Source organism: Chenopodium quinoa, unplaced genomic scaffold (assembly GCF_001683475.1).
Source record: "Chenopodium quinoa cultivar QQ74 unplaced genomic scaffold, ASM168347v1, whole genome shotgun sequence".
NCBI lineage: Eukaryota > Viridiplantae > Streptophyta > Magnoliopsida > Caryophyllales > Amaranthaceae > Chenopodium > Chenopodium quinoa.
In genome coordinates this window covers 583,690-599,552 of record NW_018743516.1, presented here as the reverse complement: position 1 = coordinate 599,552, position 15,863 = coordinate 583,690, and the positions used below count along the sequence as shown (strand labels likewise).

At 39.2% G+C, this 15,863-nt stretch overlaps 1 protein-coding gene across 1 annotated transcript; it reads left to right on the top strand.

Moving 5' to 3' along the window:
- Positions 1-609: 609 nt before the first annotated feature.
- Positions 610-1,002, top strand: LOC110739919. The gene has a single exon (XM_021920398.1). It carries the CDS (start codon positions 610-612, stop codon positions 1,000-1,002), a length of 393 nt encoding a protein of 130 aa, XP_021776090.1.
- Positions 1,003-15,863: the final 14,861 nt, after the last annotated feature.

Below are 15,863 nucleotides of genomic sequence, written 5' to 3'. Positions count from 1 at the left end.
CAAAACCTTTGTATGTCACGACAACTAGGAGTGGGAAGGTAGTAGGGAGTGACCTTTTAGTAGAGGGGGTGGAATTAAAGAATGAGGGTGAGAGAACCAATTAGCCATTGAGTGTTGAGAAGGAAAAAGATGTTGAGGTGCCAAAGGAAAGAATCCACCCCCTTGCCCCTAAATCGCCAACCTAGAGAGGAGAAGCTACCCTTTCCATAACGATTCGTGAGAGCTAAACTTGATGCCCGATTTGGGAAGTTTTTGGAAGTCATTAAGAATTTGCATGTTTCCGTTCCTTTTGTTAATGCTATGAAGCAAATGCCCCACTATTCCAAATTCTTGAAAGACTTTTTGAGTGGGAGAAGGGAGTGTGAAACGGTGAGCTTGACCGCCAATTGTAGTGCAATTCTTTCCAACAAAATGCCTACCAAATTGAAAGATCCGGGTAATTTCTCCATCCCTTGTTCTATTAATGGCATTGAGTTTGATAAAGCCTTGTGTGTTTTAGGAGCAAGTGTGAGTCTCATGCCCTATTTGGTCTACCAAAATCTTAGTGTAGGAACCCTCTCCCTCACTAACATAATTCTCCAACTAGCGGACCGTTCCATTTAGTTCCCCATGGGCAAGGTTGAGGACATTCCCCTTAGGGTAGGAAAGTTCACATTCCCCGTGGATTTCTATGCGCTAGAGATGGATGAGGACGAGAGGATTCCTATAATTTTGGGTAGACCATTTCTAGCTACTTCTAGAGATATCATCGATGTGAAGGAGGGTAAGATATCCTTGAAAATTGACAATGATTCCATTGAATTTGATTTCAATAGTGTCATGCAACAACCCTCCTCAAGTGGTGAATGCTTTAGAGTATATGTTGTTGATACCGTGCTTATTGAATTTTCTCGCTCCCACTTGCATCCAACTAATGATCCTCTTGAAAGTGTGTTGTTGAATGAATCCAAGATAGGTACTCAAAAAGAAGACATACAATTCTATGAGGATTTACTTGAGTAAAGCAAGAGGGAGTGCAAGGATGCGAGCATGGAAAAAGAGGCTCCTTACATTCATGACCTCTTTCAAGTTGAAGAAAGAGAAGAGAGCCCCAATGGTAAGGGAGCACAAAAGGTAGACTTGAAACCTCTACCTTTGGGCTTGAGGTATGCATTTCTTGGTTTCGATGAGTCTTTCCCCGTGATTGTCAATTCTAATCTAACGGAGGAGCAAACCTCCCTATTGATCAATGTTTTAAGAAAACACAAGAAAGCTTTGGGTTATACCATTAATTATATCAAAGATATAAGTCCATCTTTATGCATGCAAAAAATTGATCTAGAGGGAGATTCCAAACCCGTTAGACAACGACAAAGAAAGCTTAACCCTTCCATGCAAGAGGTTGTGCGGAAGGAATTGGCTAAGCTTCTTTATGCGGGAATTATCTACCCAATTAGTCATAGTGATTGGGTATCTCCCGTACAAGTTGTGCCTAAGAAAGGGGGCATGACGGTAGTGAAAAATGATCATGATCAACTAGTGCCTACTAGGCTTGTTACCGCTTGGCACATGTTTATTGACTATCGCCAACTTAACACAAGTACATGAAGAGATCATTTTCCACTACCGTTCATTAATCAAATGTTGGAAAGGCTTACAAAGAATTCCTTCTATTGTTTTCTTGATGGTTACTTGGGATTTTTCCAAATCCCAATTGACCCCAAGGATCAAGAGAAGACGACTTTGACATGCCCCTACGGTACTTATGCGTATCGTAGGATGCCTTTCGGGCTTTGTAATGCCACCGCAACATTCCAACGTTGCATGATGTCAATTTTTAGTGATATGATTGAGGATGAGATAGAAGTCTTCATGGATGACTTCTCCATTGGAGGAGCCACCTATGAAGATTGTCTATCCAATTTATCTCGTTGCTTAGAAAGATGCGAGAGAGCCAACCTCGTGTTGAATTGGGAAAAGTGTCACTTTATGGTGGAAAGTAGAATTGTTATTGGGCATAAAATTTCTCATGTCGGCATTGATTTGTTAGAGCCAAGGTGGAGGTCATTGAGAAACTTCCTCCTCCCACCAATGTGAGGGAAGTGAGATCTTTTCTCGGCCATTCCGTGTTCTATCGGCGCTTTATAAAAGATTTTTCATTGATTGCTAAGCCTCTCACATCCCTATTGCAACTGGATAAAGAGTTTGTGTTTGATTAAGAGTCTTTTTGTAGGTTGAAAGAAGCACTTTGCACCGCTCCTATTGTCCAAGGTCCGGATTGGTCCCTACCATTTGAACTCATGTGCGATGCAAGCGACGAGGCTATTGGATTGGTTCTTGGGCAACGAAAGGATGGGAAACTTCATGTCATACAATATTTGTCTAAAACTCTCAATGATGCCCAACAAACTACACAACTACCGAGAAAGAGTTCTTAGCGGTTATTCACTCATTTGAGAAGCTTAGAACCTACCTCATTGGTTCTAAGACAATTGTGTATACCAACCACTCGGCTCTCAAATATTTGATAAGGAAATAAGGAAGCTAAATCGAGGTTGTTGAGATGGGTTTTAGTTCTCCAAGACTTCGGTTATGAGATGAGAGACAAGAAGGGAGCCGAGAATGTGGTGGCGGATCACCTTTCAAGGTTGGACGGTGCAAGTTTTGAAGATGATGGTTTTCTAATAGAGGATGCTCTAAGGGATGATGTGCTATATGTCCTTGAGGTGAAGTCAGAACCATGGTATGCGGATATTGTGAATAATTTAGCTTGTAGTGTAGTACCTCTGGATTTCACTTCATAACAACGTCGAAGACCTCAAGCATGAGGCCAAGAGATACATTTGGGATGATCCTATTTTATTGAAGAGTGGGGTTGATGGTTTGTTGAGGAGATGCGTCCCCAACGACGAGGTTCAGAGTGTTCTCCATATGTGCTACTCTTCTCCTTGTGGTGGGCATATGAGTGCTCAAAAGACCGCCTCAAAGGTTCTACAATCTATGCTCTTTTGGCCTTGTCTATTCAAGGATGCTTGGGTTTTTGTTAAGACTTGTGATATATGTCAACGGATGGGGAATATTTCTAGGATGGATGAAATGACGCAAAACCCCATCCTTGAGCTTTAAGTTTTTGATGTGTGGGATATAGATTTCATGGGCCCTTTTATTCCTTCACATGGGAACAAGTATATTTTGGTTGCCGTTGACTATGTCTCTAAGTGGGCGGAGGTGCCGTGGCTTCCCCTACGAATGATTCTAAGGTAGTGGTTAATCTCTTAAAGAAGGTGATTTTCCCAAGATTTTGTGTTCCAAGAGCCATAATTAGTGATGGGGGGTCACATTTCAAGCACCACACCTTCCTCGACTTCTTGATAGATATGGAGTGTCTCATAAGAGTGGGCTTGCTTACCACCCTCAAACGAGTGGTCAAGCGGAGATCACCAATAGGGAGCTCAAGGTTATCTTGGAGAAGATGGTTTCTAGAACAAGGAAGGATTGGTCTTCTAAGCTCATCGTCTCTCTATGGGCGTATAGGACCACCTTCAAAACTCCAATAGGAACCACTCCCTATAAGCTTGTTTATGGGAAAAATTGTCACTTGCCTGTAGAGATGGAGCATCGAACCCATTGGGCGATCAAGCAAATCAACTTTGACCTCCATAGTGCGGGTGAACAAAGGCTTCTCGAGCTACATGAGTTAGAGGAGTTGAGGATGAATGCTTACAATAGCGCAAGCATGTACAAGGCACGGACTAAGGCTTGGCACGATGCTCAAATTGTCAAGAAGGAATTTGTCAAAGCCCAAAAAATTTCTCCTATTCAACTCCCGCTTGAAGCTTTTTCCGGGCAAGCTTAGGTCAAGGTGGAGTGGGCCGTACATTATAACGGAGGTGTTCCCATATGGTGCTTATCAGATTTCCCAAGACGGGCATACTCCATTCAAAGTGAACGGTCACCGACTAAAGCCCTACTATGAAGGATTCCCAAATGATGAACCAATTTCTATGACTCTTCTTGATATACATCATCAATTTGACCCTCCTTGATTAGTTCAAGGAACATCGAGCTAACGACGTAAACCAAAAGCGCTTTCGGGAGGCAACCCGAGTCTCTAACCCTTTTCTACTCTCTTCTCTTCTTGATGCTTTGTTATTTTTCTATCTACAATTTTGGATTGTTGGATTTTTGAGTTTTGATTGTGTTGGAATTTTCAGTATGCTTTGCCTTAGCATGATGGTATGGTGTTTTAGTGTGTTTTGAAGAGGGGTGTTTGTGCATATTTTGCTGCAAAATGAGCATTTTTGTAAATTTAGGTGGTTCGACCAAACTCCCTGGAGGTTCGGTCAAACTTTATGAAAGGTTTGCCCGAACTTTCTTAAGTTCGGTCGAACCTACTCTGGAAGCTAAATCTGAAAACTTTCTGCCAGAGTTGCAGAAATTAAGGATTCAGAGTAGGTTCCACCGAACCTTAGTTTGCCCGAACATAATTGAGTTTGGTCGCACCTCCTCTGGAATTAAAAACTGGAAACTTTCTGCCCATTTTATGAATTCAGCGTTAGAGAGCAGCTTCGATCGAACCTTGAGCAAGTTTGGCCGAACTATTTCAATAGTTCGACCGAACTTACCCATGGTTCGGCCGAACCTTTGACGAGTTTTAAAAAAAAAGGTTGCTGTTTTTCATGGTTTCCTCACTTCATTCGGCCTCTCCCTCTCTCTCTTTATTCTCCTCCTTCTCACTCTAAACTCCATTGTAACCCATCATACAACCTCCCATCTCCATTAAAATCACTCCATTCTTCTCCTTTTCTCACTTATTTTCCATCCTCTACTCAATTTCAACAATCTCCACCCAAAATTCCACACAAAAATCCTATCTTTTAATTTTTCCCGAATTTCTAGGGTTTGAGTTCTTTGGTGTTTTTGGGTTTCTACTTATTTACAATCAATTGTGGTATGGTTTTCCTACCTTTTGCAAGTTCATTTCTTCAATTTCTCATAGTTTTACCATGTTTTGCATGTTTAAATATGAATTGTGGTATTCTTAAAATTGTTGGTAATAGCTTGTTTGATTCATGTGGTTCTTTAGATTTACTTGTTGCAATTGATTGGTAATTGATAGTAGAACATGTTGTTATCATGATTATGCATGTATACTTAGTTTTATTTGATCTCAATGTCTTTGCTTAAATATGTTGATTTCATGCTAGGGTGTTCATGCTACTATTTGATGATTGAGAAATTCATGAGTTGGATGTTGTTGGAGATTGATTCTCGTTGTTTTTGGTTTGATTTTTATGGTTTGGTGAATGATTATCACGTAATTAGGGGACATCATGCCAAAATTCACCTAGACTTTGTTATAGGATTTCTTGCCTATGCCTTGGTTTAAATGTCATAGGATTATCACGTAATGAATGTCATAGATTTTGATGGTTTGGTGAATGATTATCACGTAATGAATTTCATAGGATTTCTTGCCTATGCCTTGGTTTCAATGTGTCCATTAATGCCTTGAATTGTATTGTTGTTATCCTCTACATATATTTCACAACTCAAGGCAACTACATTCATGCATACACTTTTACCGTGGCTAGCTTCTTATGTCATCTCTTATCAAATTGTCCTAATGATAGCTCTTGGTAATTTTGTAGAATCATGGTACTTGGCAAGAGCAAGTCAAAGAGGAAGAGAGTGGGTGAATCTTCATCAACGAATTTCCCTCCTCCTCCCGGCATAAATGATCATAGCATAATTTCTCCAATGAGCATTTTTGGGACGTCTACAAAGCCCTCATCAATCGTCCCATCTGATCAACAAGGTTCTTTTTTCCTACAACGTTGCAAAAGCTCGGTATCTTGGATGAGGTAGTCCGGTTAGCACAAAATTTTGGATGGGGTGACTTCATCTACCTCCACGCTCACACATGTGAGCGAGTGACTTTGGAATTCCTTGCCTCTCTCCGCAAGGAAGTCATAGAGCCGGAGTTTCGATGAGGAACCTCAGCTTGTGATACACTTTCGCATGTTCAATGAGGATTACTCCTTAACCGAGAGTGATCTAAACGAGATCTTCCATTGGCATGCGACCGGGCTAGATCATCCCTGCGAGATGACTTCCATTCACCGCATCCCTTACAGCGAGCAAGAGTGGTGGAGGAGCATATCCACCAGGGATAGTTTCCAAACTAACGCCTCTAAGGTCAACAACATCATCCATATAACCATGAGATACTTTGCTCGGCTTCTCCAATATGTCGTGTTCTTCAAAGAAAACCTCGGCTCAATGGTTAAGGATGAGGTAGCTTGCCTATTTTTGGCCGACAACCCTCAACGCCTCAAGTTCCAATGCTCCTCCACCTTTATCCAAAGGCTTTAGGATACTCGGGACAACCGTCTTGGTGACGATATTTTTATGGGGGCATGATCACTATCATTGCCCTTTCCTTGAATAATGGAGCTTACAAGGAACAAATAGAAATGCTCCTCTTTGTGCACTAAACCCGAGAGGAAGTCACCGACGAGTATCCTCCCTATTCTCTCTCCCTTAGTGCTCTCCATCACAACCGCTTCATCAACTACACCACAAGCAAGCGCAAGTTTATCCTCTTAGTGGATAAAGAGGTAGAATGGTGTGTCCTTCCGGACCCCTCTCTCACTACGGTGGACCACTCCACTCCTCTTAAATGGAAGATCCCCCGGCAGCACATCCCTGATGAATTGAGAAGAACCCAAGCCCGGAGTGCAATTCCTCATCCTCCACCGGTCTACCGCCCGGAGAAAATCGTTCCCCCCCTTAGCGGGGGAGGTGAGGCATCTTCCTCTTCTTCCTTTCCTCCTTTTGATTTGAATGCCCTCCGTAGTACCCTCGAGGATATCCGCCGTGATAACCAAGCTTCCATTGAACAATGGGGGTAATACGGAAGGATGAATTATGATAATCTTGTGCAAGCAGGCATCCAAGCGCCCTATGTTAACTATCCCTACCACCCTCCTCAAGAGGGTCCGGTTAACCATTGGGGGCCCTATGACCCCAACAACCCCACCCCCACCCCACCCCCAATGACTACCCCTATTGGGAGGGTAACATCGACCCTACACAACGTATTGGCACCCCACCATACAACCCATATCGCTCGGTTGGGTATGATCCGGCTTACGATCTGGCTTCCACATCAACCTCAAATCCTTTCGATGGTGGTTGGGGTGGCCATGGGTGGTGTAGACACCCATTTGTGTCTCCCCAAAACCAAACCCAGTGATGAGTACCTTTCACGTCGAATCATAATCAAATGAAACGAAAGTGTGGAAAGGTCTAGTGTTGCGGAAAGTTTTTATTTCTTTTCTCTTCTCTCTGTTTTTGAAAACTTTATTTTAAAGAAAACAGTCAATATGGTTTGATTGGTCCATTATATGGGTCCAATAATGGTGTAGTTGGATGGGGCTTGCAAAGACCTTCCCAATGATATATTATAAGCTCAATTCCGATGAATATTGAGGAAGTTATGGCCAATTTACTAAACCGGGCCTGGTTTGAGATTTATGTACGGCCCAATGATCTAGGGGAGGGCCTAATATGATTTATCATTCCTAATGCAATAAGGAATGGTTTTAGTCTTCTAGAATCTTCTAGAAGGTTCTTTTCATTCCTAATTCAATTAGCATTGATAAGTTAACTTTGTTGACTTTTCAGAGTTTTAATCAAAATCAAATAGCATTTTCGAAGAAATTATATTATTTTATCCTCCAGTACGGTAAACTTATCAGATTTTCGAAAACGCTAAAATCAAGACTGGCGTCCAACCCAAGCCTTGGCGCCTGAACCAGGCTTGGCGCTAGACGCTAGCCATTGGCGCCTGGCGGTAGCCGTTGGTGCCTGGCGCCAGCTAGCCAGGGTTGGCGCCAGCTCTGTTTCCTGAGTGTCGGACTCTGTTTTGTTAAATTATCTTTTTTGGCTGATTTTCTCTATAAATATCGTATTAAAAACTCTGTTTTCATACACCAACATTCATCATTAATCATCTACATCTATCATTTACCAATTCTCCTCATTCACAAGTTTAATTAGCATTCTTTAAAACATTCATCTTTCTTTCTGATTTTGTTTTCATAAAAAATTCCGCATTCACAAGATCAAGAAACACCTAGCTATATTCGAAGTTGCCTTCGCCCTAGACGTAAAAGGTTTAATTTCTGAGGGTTTGGTCCCAAATTTCTCTTTCAATTATTTAATTTAATTGTTTGTTTATTATTTTCTTTGAAATTACTAACGTGTGTATTTTGTTATTAGAAAGAGGTACGAGGTATCAAAGTAAGTTCTTCAATGGTTTTGATTGATATTATGATGTACAAATCATGTTTATATTGTTATTATGATATTCCTAGTATCATGTCTAGGTTATATTTAATATTAAATATGATTGTTACGATGCTTCCTATACTCTTCCTAATATTTATGATTGTTAGTATCATGTTAGGGTTAAAGATTTGATTTTTATTACTTAGTGACATGCTAGGGTTTGTTATTAATCTTGTTAGTATCATGCCTAGGATCTTGCTATCTTTATTATGCTTTAATATTAACATGAACATGAATATGATTATAATTATTATAATTTATGATGAATATGCATATTATTATTATTATTATTATTTTGATGATGATTATTTTATTTGTGATGATTATATTTTTATTATCAGGATTATTGATTATTATTATGTTGCTTGATTATATATTGTTATTGCTTGATTACACCTTTTATGCTTGTTTAAAGGGAATTGGTACTTGTAATCATGCTTAATAAGATATTTAATAATCTTGTTTAGGGTTAATGTTATTATAATTCAAGTGATCGCCAATAATAGTTTATTTGTGCATTAATATTCAACCAACATAGGTTAAACAGGTTTAGGGTTAATCCTATTGATTGTATGTTAATTAGAAAGCGCACATGAATACGATCAGAATAAAGTAGAGGCCTATTATTAGGGCAGGTTCAATCTCTATTAGGTTGGATTTGTACCTTCATCCCTGAACCCTTATTTGGTTCATGACCTTATGGAGTTGACGATCTCTTGGATCGTTAAGGGGTGTAACCTTCACCTCGTGAACGGTTTACAAGTTCCTTAGAAACTTGTTGGCAACTCATTTGCTCTATCTTCTTCCCTTTTGGACGCCACCGTACTTTAATGTATGATCACAGTGGGGTTCAAGCTAGTGGGATTTTAAAGGCTTGAATTTATTCCCTACAGTTTTTTGCGACTCCACTGGGGAGGATTTCTATTTTAATTCCTGAATTTGTTTCGACAATGATTTAGAATGAGTGGATGAGACTCGAAAAGTTCTAAGTATTTCATGTGCGTAATTTTGATTAACATAATTGTCATATGCATAAAAAAGATCTCATTGGAAATACCATCCTTAATGAGTTAAAAACATAGAATTTTACACGTAGGAAATTTGAGGAATATCTTTCACAACTAGGACTGAAATAACACCGCGCGAAACTGTAAAATTTTATCGAGCACAGAAAGCTGTTGAGGCATGTGGGAAGTAGCGTCAGGGGCCAGAGCTTGGCGCCAGAATTTTAGTTGTAGCGCCAGACGCGAGTATTGGCGCCAGGCTCTACAGTTAAAAGCTGGCGCCAGTCTCTGATTGTTGGCGCCAATTTCCACCAATACCGCGCCAGAATTATGCGTTCTAATTTCGACCAGTTTTTCGTATTGTTTGCTCGATCCTACTTCCTGATTGAATTTTTTCTCACTTTTCTGAAACCCATATGTGTTCTACATATGGACATAACCCTCTGGGAATTCATGCTCCATTTACCCGATTGAACGCTCCGTGCAACAAAGGGTACATCCGAGAATGTTGAATTCACCAAACCATGGAAGCGAGTTTTTTTCTAAAACTCGCGGTGTCCCATCCACTTGCGCCAACCCTTCACGGTTAGGCTTCCGCGCGGTGCATCTGGAAAATTAACCATGGACCCTCTATTGACTTAACCATATCCCGAACTTTAGAGAACTAGAGCCATGGTTAGGTTGCAAACTCATTGCATCATATTGTGCCTACTTGACTAATTGTGCATTATTTGTTGTGCATACTCTATATCATTTTTCCTAACCGTTTGTTTGAATTGTGTTAAGACTAAATAAACTGATTAATGACTAAAGGACTTTGTTTAATTAATTAATTAATAAATTTGAGCTAATAAATAAATATAAAATCGAGTCATAGTTCCTTTAAGTCAACCCGGATTTTTATTCCCGTATACTGCACAAACGTCAACTTGTTTTGGTCATAGCTGGAGTTCTAAAAAGAACTACGAGTCGTACCACCTATGGATCTGTAGCCCCGAGTTTTTTCTTTAACTTGGCGTTGGTTTCATTCCAATCAGTCGCAGATAAAAAGTTATGACTAAAATACCACAACCTGTCAAGTTTAATGCATATACGTGAAGTCTTTACTTAGTCTTTGCTTGAGTCTAGTCACATAGTCTAGCCACATGGTCATGACACGAGTCTTAACATGCCACCTACACTCACTAGTCTTAGCACACACTTTGAGTGCACATCACCATGACCATGTCTTAGGTTCATGCATGAGTCGGTTTTTTCCGTAATTTGAGTTGGGGGGTACATTCTATTCCTAATTCTTCATATCCCTCCATCTAAATCTTCTTTCGCATTATATTCCAATCTTTCTTCACTTCTTCCATCCATGTGTGTTGAATCGAGTTTGAGTCATATGATTGACAAACAAAAAATGAGGGTGATGATGAAACAACATAAGACAAGAGGCGAGCTTCAACGACAAGATTTCATGACCTCTTTTTCTATTTCTTTTTCATTTTTTCCTTTCCTCAATAAGTCTAGCGTAGGCACATTTTCTTTTCCTTTAGATTAATTTTGTAGTCTTTTTTCCTTTTCTTTTAATAAAAATGAGCACTTATTTCCTAACATATGATCATTTCATTATATTGCATTTAAAAAAAAATAATGATAATAATAAAAATCCATGTCAAATTAAGCACAAGGTATACCAATGATTTGAGGCACCCCTTGTAGCCACATCATATCTCCTTTCACCATTCAAATATACAATCCTTTCTTCATAAACCACTTTGAGCCTCGTCTAACGATAGACCTTTCTTTTTTCAACCTACATCTACCTAACCTTGGGATGGGATGGTGTGTAAATTACGCAATTCTAAAAATCTTGAGTGATCTCAAACGATCAAAATAAATAGCAAAAAAAAAAAATAGCAAAAAATAAATAAAAGTGTACAAACGGGCAAGTGTTCCAATGTCTTTGATTTGAAAATATCTTTGATATGAACACGTCTCAGATTGCGTCTCTTATCGAGTGCTCGGTACCATGCCTGAGCAACATGAATGCCAAGTGAGTGATAGACCGCATGATCGGGATTGCCCACACTTATAAAAATAAAATAGATGCTAAAGCAAAAGATAAAAGTGAGCTAAAAAAAGAGAGTAGAGCATAAAGATTCAAAAGCGAGGTTGCACACCTTGGGGGCTTATCGAGGGTCTTGAGCCTTTATCCCTTTCTTCTATAGCCTTTAGCCTAACCACGTTACAAACCTTAAAAAGACCTTTTTGAGGTATACACACTTGTGCGAGGTTCAGCTAGAGCTACGTTCGGCCTGATTCCTAATGGATACGTAGGCAACCTCACATCGAGGTGCGACCGTGATAAATATGCATTCATATTCACATTCACACACTTACACCATGATCGTATCAAGGGATCTCCAATGCTCATCCCTATTCATGTAGAGCTGGACTTGGGGGCTTGATCCCTATATCATTAGCTTACCTAGCCTAAGAGTTACCACTGTTTGACTCTTTTAACAAATAATATTTTTTCCACACACTTAGCTATTTTGGCTTAGCTTTAGAATCACTATCACACACATCACGCATACATGACCAAGTGTAATTCCCCTAGGAACCCTTTGTCATGAAATCTTAATGCTGAAGCATGCCTTGTCATATCAAAATTCACTCATCAATCATAATTATCATTGCATCACGAAGTATGAAGTGCTTAGCCTCCATGCCTAAGTTAGTCAAATACTTTCATCATTGAGTCAACCATTGAGATAGCTTAGGATGGATTAATCCTTGCACCTTGAGAGAGTATCAAATGACATTTGACTATGCTCATTCAACATGCATCTTCAACACTTCGATTCTTTTTTTTGCATCTTTCCTTTTCGGGAGAAAGTCGGTACCCTCCATAAAAATGACGGAAATTTTTTCTTTTTGCATTTTTGAGTCGCACGATCACATTACAATGTACACACGAGTCATGTACACATAGAGTCATGTCGTGTCGTATCACTTTGATTTGAGTCTAACACACGTGTCATTTTACTTTGAGTCGAGTAAACCTCGAGTCAGTCAATCACAGCGAGTTAAGTTTATACCTTAAGTCGTGTCAAGTCGATGAGTCAAGCAACATTAAACCTTAGGTTAACCCTAAGATGATTTAAAAAGATTAGCAAAGTTCTATAGTCAAAATAAATACAGCTTTAGTAGAACGGGGAAGACCCTATCACAGCATTCGGCGACTGAATCAATTCTTGGCTCCAGAAATATCTCAGCAACGACAGAGCTCGAAGCCTCTCAGAAAGGTGATTTCGACTTCATACAACAATTTTGGGTTCCTTGGTGCGCCAGTTAGCCCCTATAAGCAATTTGACATGATTAAGTAGTCAGTTTGATTACAATCACAATAAGTGGTCCACCTGATGAAAGATCGTCTCACTTAGCTTGAAGCGCCTAAGAATTGGCTCATCACGGAAATACAGGCATACTGGTTTTAGCAGAAATAAAGTTCAGGCAAGCTTTAGCGATCGGCAAACGTTGGTCTTCGGAAATATTTCTTCAGAACATTATCTCAACAAACATTCAAGCACCGAAGCTCTTTTGTTCAGAGACGCGTGGACAATCCTTTTCAAGCTCTTTTGTTCAGAGACGCGTGGACATTTATTTCAAGCTCTATTGCTCTAGAGACGCGTGGGCATATAATTCAGAAGCTCTTTTGTTCAGAGACGCGTGGACATTTCCTATTCTCCAGCTCTTTTGCTCAGAGACGCGTGGACATTTCCTATTATTATACTCTTCGTTCAGAGATGCGTGGACACCTTATTTAGAAGATCATATAAAAAAGGAAGCTCTTTGTTCGGAGACGCGTGAACATATCAAAAGGAAGCTTTTTGTTCAGAGACGAGTGAACATCGAAATAACAAGGTGACGTTCCCTGGATTATGGAGAGTTGTCACAAACAATTGAGGATTGTTTCAAGAAAAGAAATCTTCGATAGTATTCTCTTGGACGCGGAATATTATCAATGCGGATGGAGATTGTTTCCAGAGAAGCAATCTTCGGTAGTATTCCCTAGGATGTGGAATATTATCATTACAGAGTTGGATAGTTTCAGGCGAAGCAATATTTTAATTTATGATGATTATGAATATTATTATTATTATTATTATTATTTTGATGATGATTATTTTATTTATGATGATTATATTTTTATTATCATGATTATTGATTATTTCTATGTTGCTTGATTATATATTGTTATTGCTTGATTACACCTTTTATGCTTGTTTAAAGGGAATTGGTACTTGTATTCATGCTTAATAAGATATTTAATAATCTTGTTTAGGGTTAATGTGATTATAATTCAAGTGATCGCCAATAATAGTTTATTTTTGCATTAATATTCAACCAACATAGGTTAAACAGGTTTAGGGTTAATCCTATTGATTGTATGTTAATTAGAAAGCGCACATGAATACGATCAGAATAAAGTAGAGGCCTATTATTAAGGTAGGTTCAATCTCTTTTAGGTTGGATTTGTACCTTCATCCCCGAACCCTTATTTAGTTCATGGCCTTATGGAGTTGACAATCTCTTGGATCGTTAAGGGGTGTAACCTTCACCTCGTGAACGGTTTACAAGTTCCTTAGAAACTTGTTGGCGACTCTTTTCCTCTATCTTTTTCCCATTTGGACGCCACCGTACTTTAGTGTATGATCACAGTGGGGTTCAAGCTAGTGGGATTTTAAAGGCTTGAATTTATTCCCTACAGGTGGCCCTATGAGCATTTCAACCAACCCTTCCACCCATTTATGGATACTCCTGGGTTTGATTTTGATAACCCCCCTCAACCTAGAGAGCAAGGAGATAGGAACCCATGATGAGGGTTCCCTTCGCCCCCCCCGGAACTTCTAACTTTTAACTTTTGCTCGAGACGTGCAAAAGGCTAGTGTGGGGGGAAGATATTTCTCTTGGTTGGTTGAAATGTACATAGGAGGGTAGTGGAGTAGGGTAGTAGCTAGTACATGAGGAGGACTATTGAGGATAGTGGCCTTGTTGTAGTTGATGATGTTGTGATGATGATGATGATGTGATGGTGATGATGGTGATGTTTTGATGATGTTTTTATGATGCTTTTTGTTGATTTTTGATGATTCTTGAGTTTTGTGTAGGCGAAGATGCTCCCAAGGAAAAATCCAAAATTCCCAACAATCCGAATTCCCTTAATCCAAACTTTGTAGATAACTTTTTATTTTTTTTCTTTTTTTTTATTTATAACTTTAGTTTTTTTTTATTTCTAACTTTTTCTTGTTTTGTCGTAGTTTCTTTTGTTTTGGCTCACTTTTCTTGAAGCTTGAAAGCGGAGACGAAGGAAGTTAAGGAGCAACATGAGCTCCCTTGGTGAGATTGTATGAATTATCTTGTCTTCCATTTCAAGCGGCGTTTGGTGAGACCTTTCCTCTCTTTTATTTTCTCTTTCTTTGAGTGCTTAGTCTAGGATTAGCTTAGGAAGAAGTTGAATGGTTCGAGGTTGCTTGATTTCGGCTCTAAGGAACCTGGGATCGTTGATGTTGTTATCAACGATCACTTGTATGACGATTGGGTTTTACTTTGATTATATGCCTCGTTTGTGAAACTTTTAAATTTCTTCCGCTTTTTGTTCTGTTTGTTATTTTTTTTTTGTGACGAGCATGACTATGACAAGTTGAAATGATTTTTGATTTGGAATTTGCTCATTCCTTTGGATTTGTGTGCCTTTGAATGCTTATCTTCCTAGTTGATGAGGGTTTGCACGGTTTGAGAATGCTTAGGGTTGAGTTAGACACATTGTAAGCTAAGGTAGCCCAGTTTAGAACTTTTGAGGACATTTGAACCCCTTGTTCACGGGAAAGTGGTAAGATGGAGTTGCTCTCTATAGTGGATAGGATTCCCTCTAGTTAGTATATGCTTATTTCTTATCTCATGTGAGCGTCATTTGTTCTAGCCTTCATCATTCTTCTGAGTGGCATTTTGGAACCTTAACTATGCATGTCTTAATCTTTGTGTTGGTATCTAACTCCCGAGATCGTGACCAAACAACTCTAGAGGAGGAAGAGGGCATTTCTTCTCATTTTTCTTTGTTTTCTTTGTGTTTTGTTACAAATTTGGTTTTTATTTTTGCATCCACCTACTTGCTAATCAATTTGAGCCTTATTTCCCTTTCTTCACTTAGCCATATTAAAAACCTACCGGCCTATGTTCTACCGACCCTTGTAGTTAGTGAAGCATTGGCTTGTGAGGTTCGAGTTTGAGAGTATAAGTTTTGAGCAAGAAAGTTGTGTAAATCGGTTCAAGTAAGGTTATGAAAGCTGGTTATGAAAAGAATATGCAAAAAGTTTGTGAAAAAGGTTGCAACACATGAAAACCAAGTGAAGTTGAAAAAGAAAAAAAAAAGAGAAAAAATGATGAAAAAAACGAAATGAAAAGAAAGAAAAAAAAAAGGTGAAAAAAAATGAAAGAAATGAAAAGGGATGAAGTAATGTTGTGAGGTTTGTA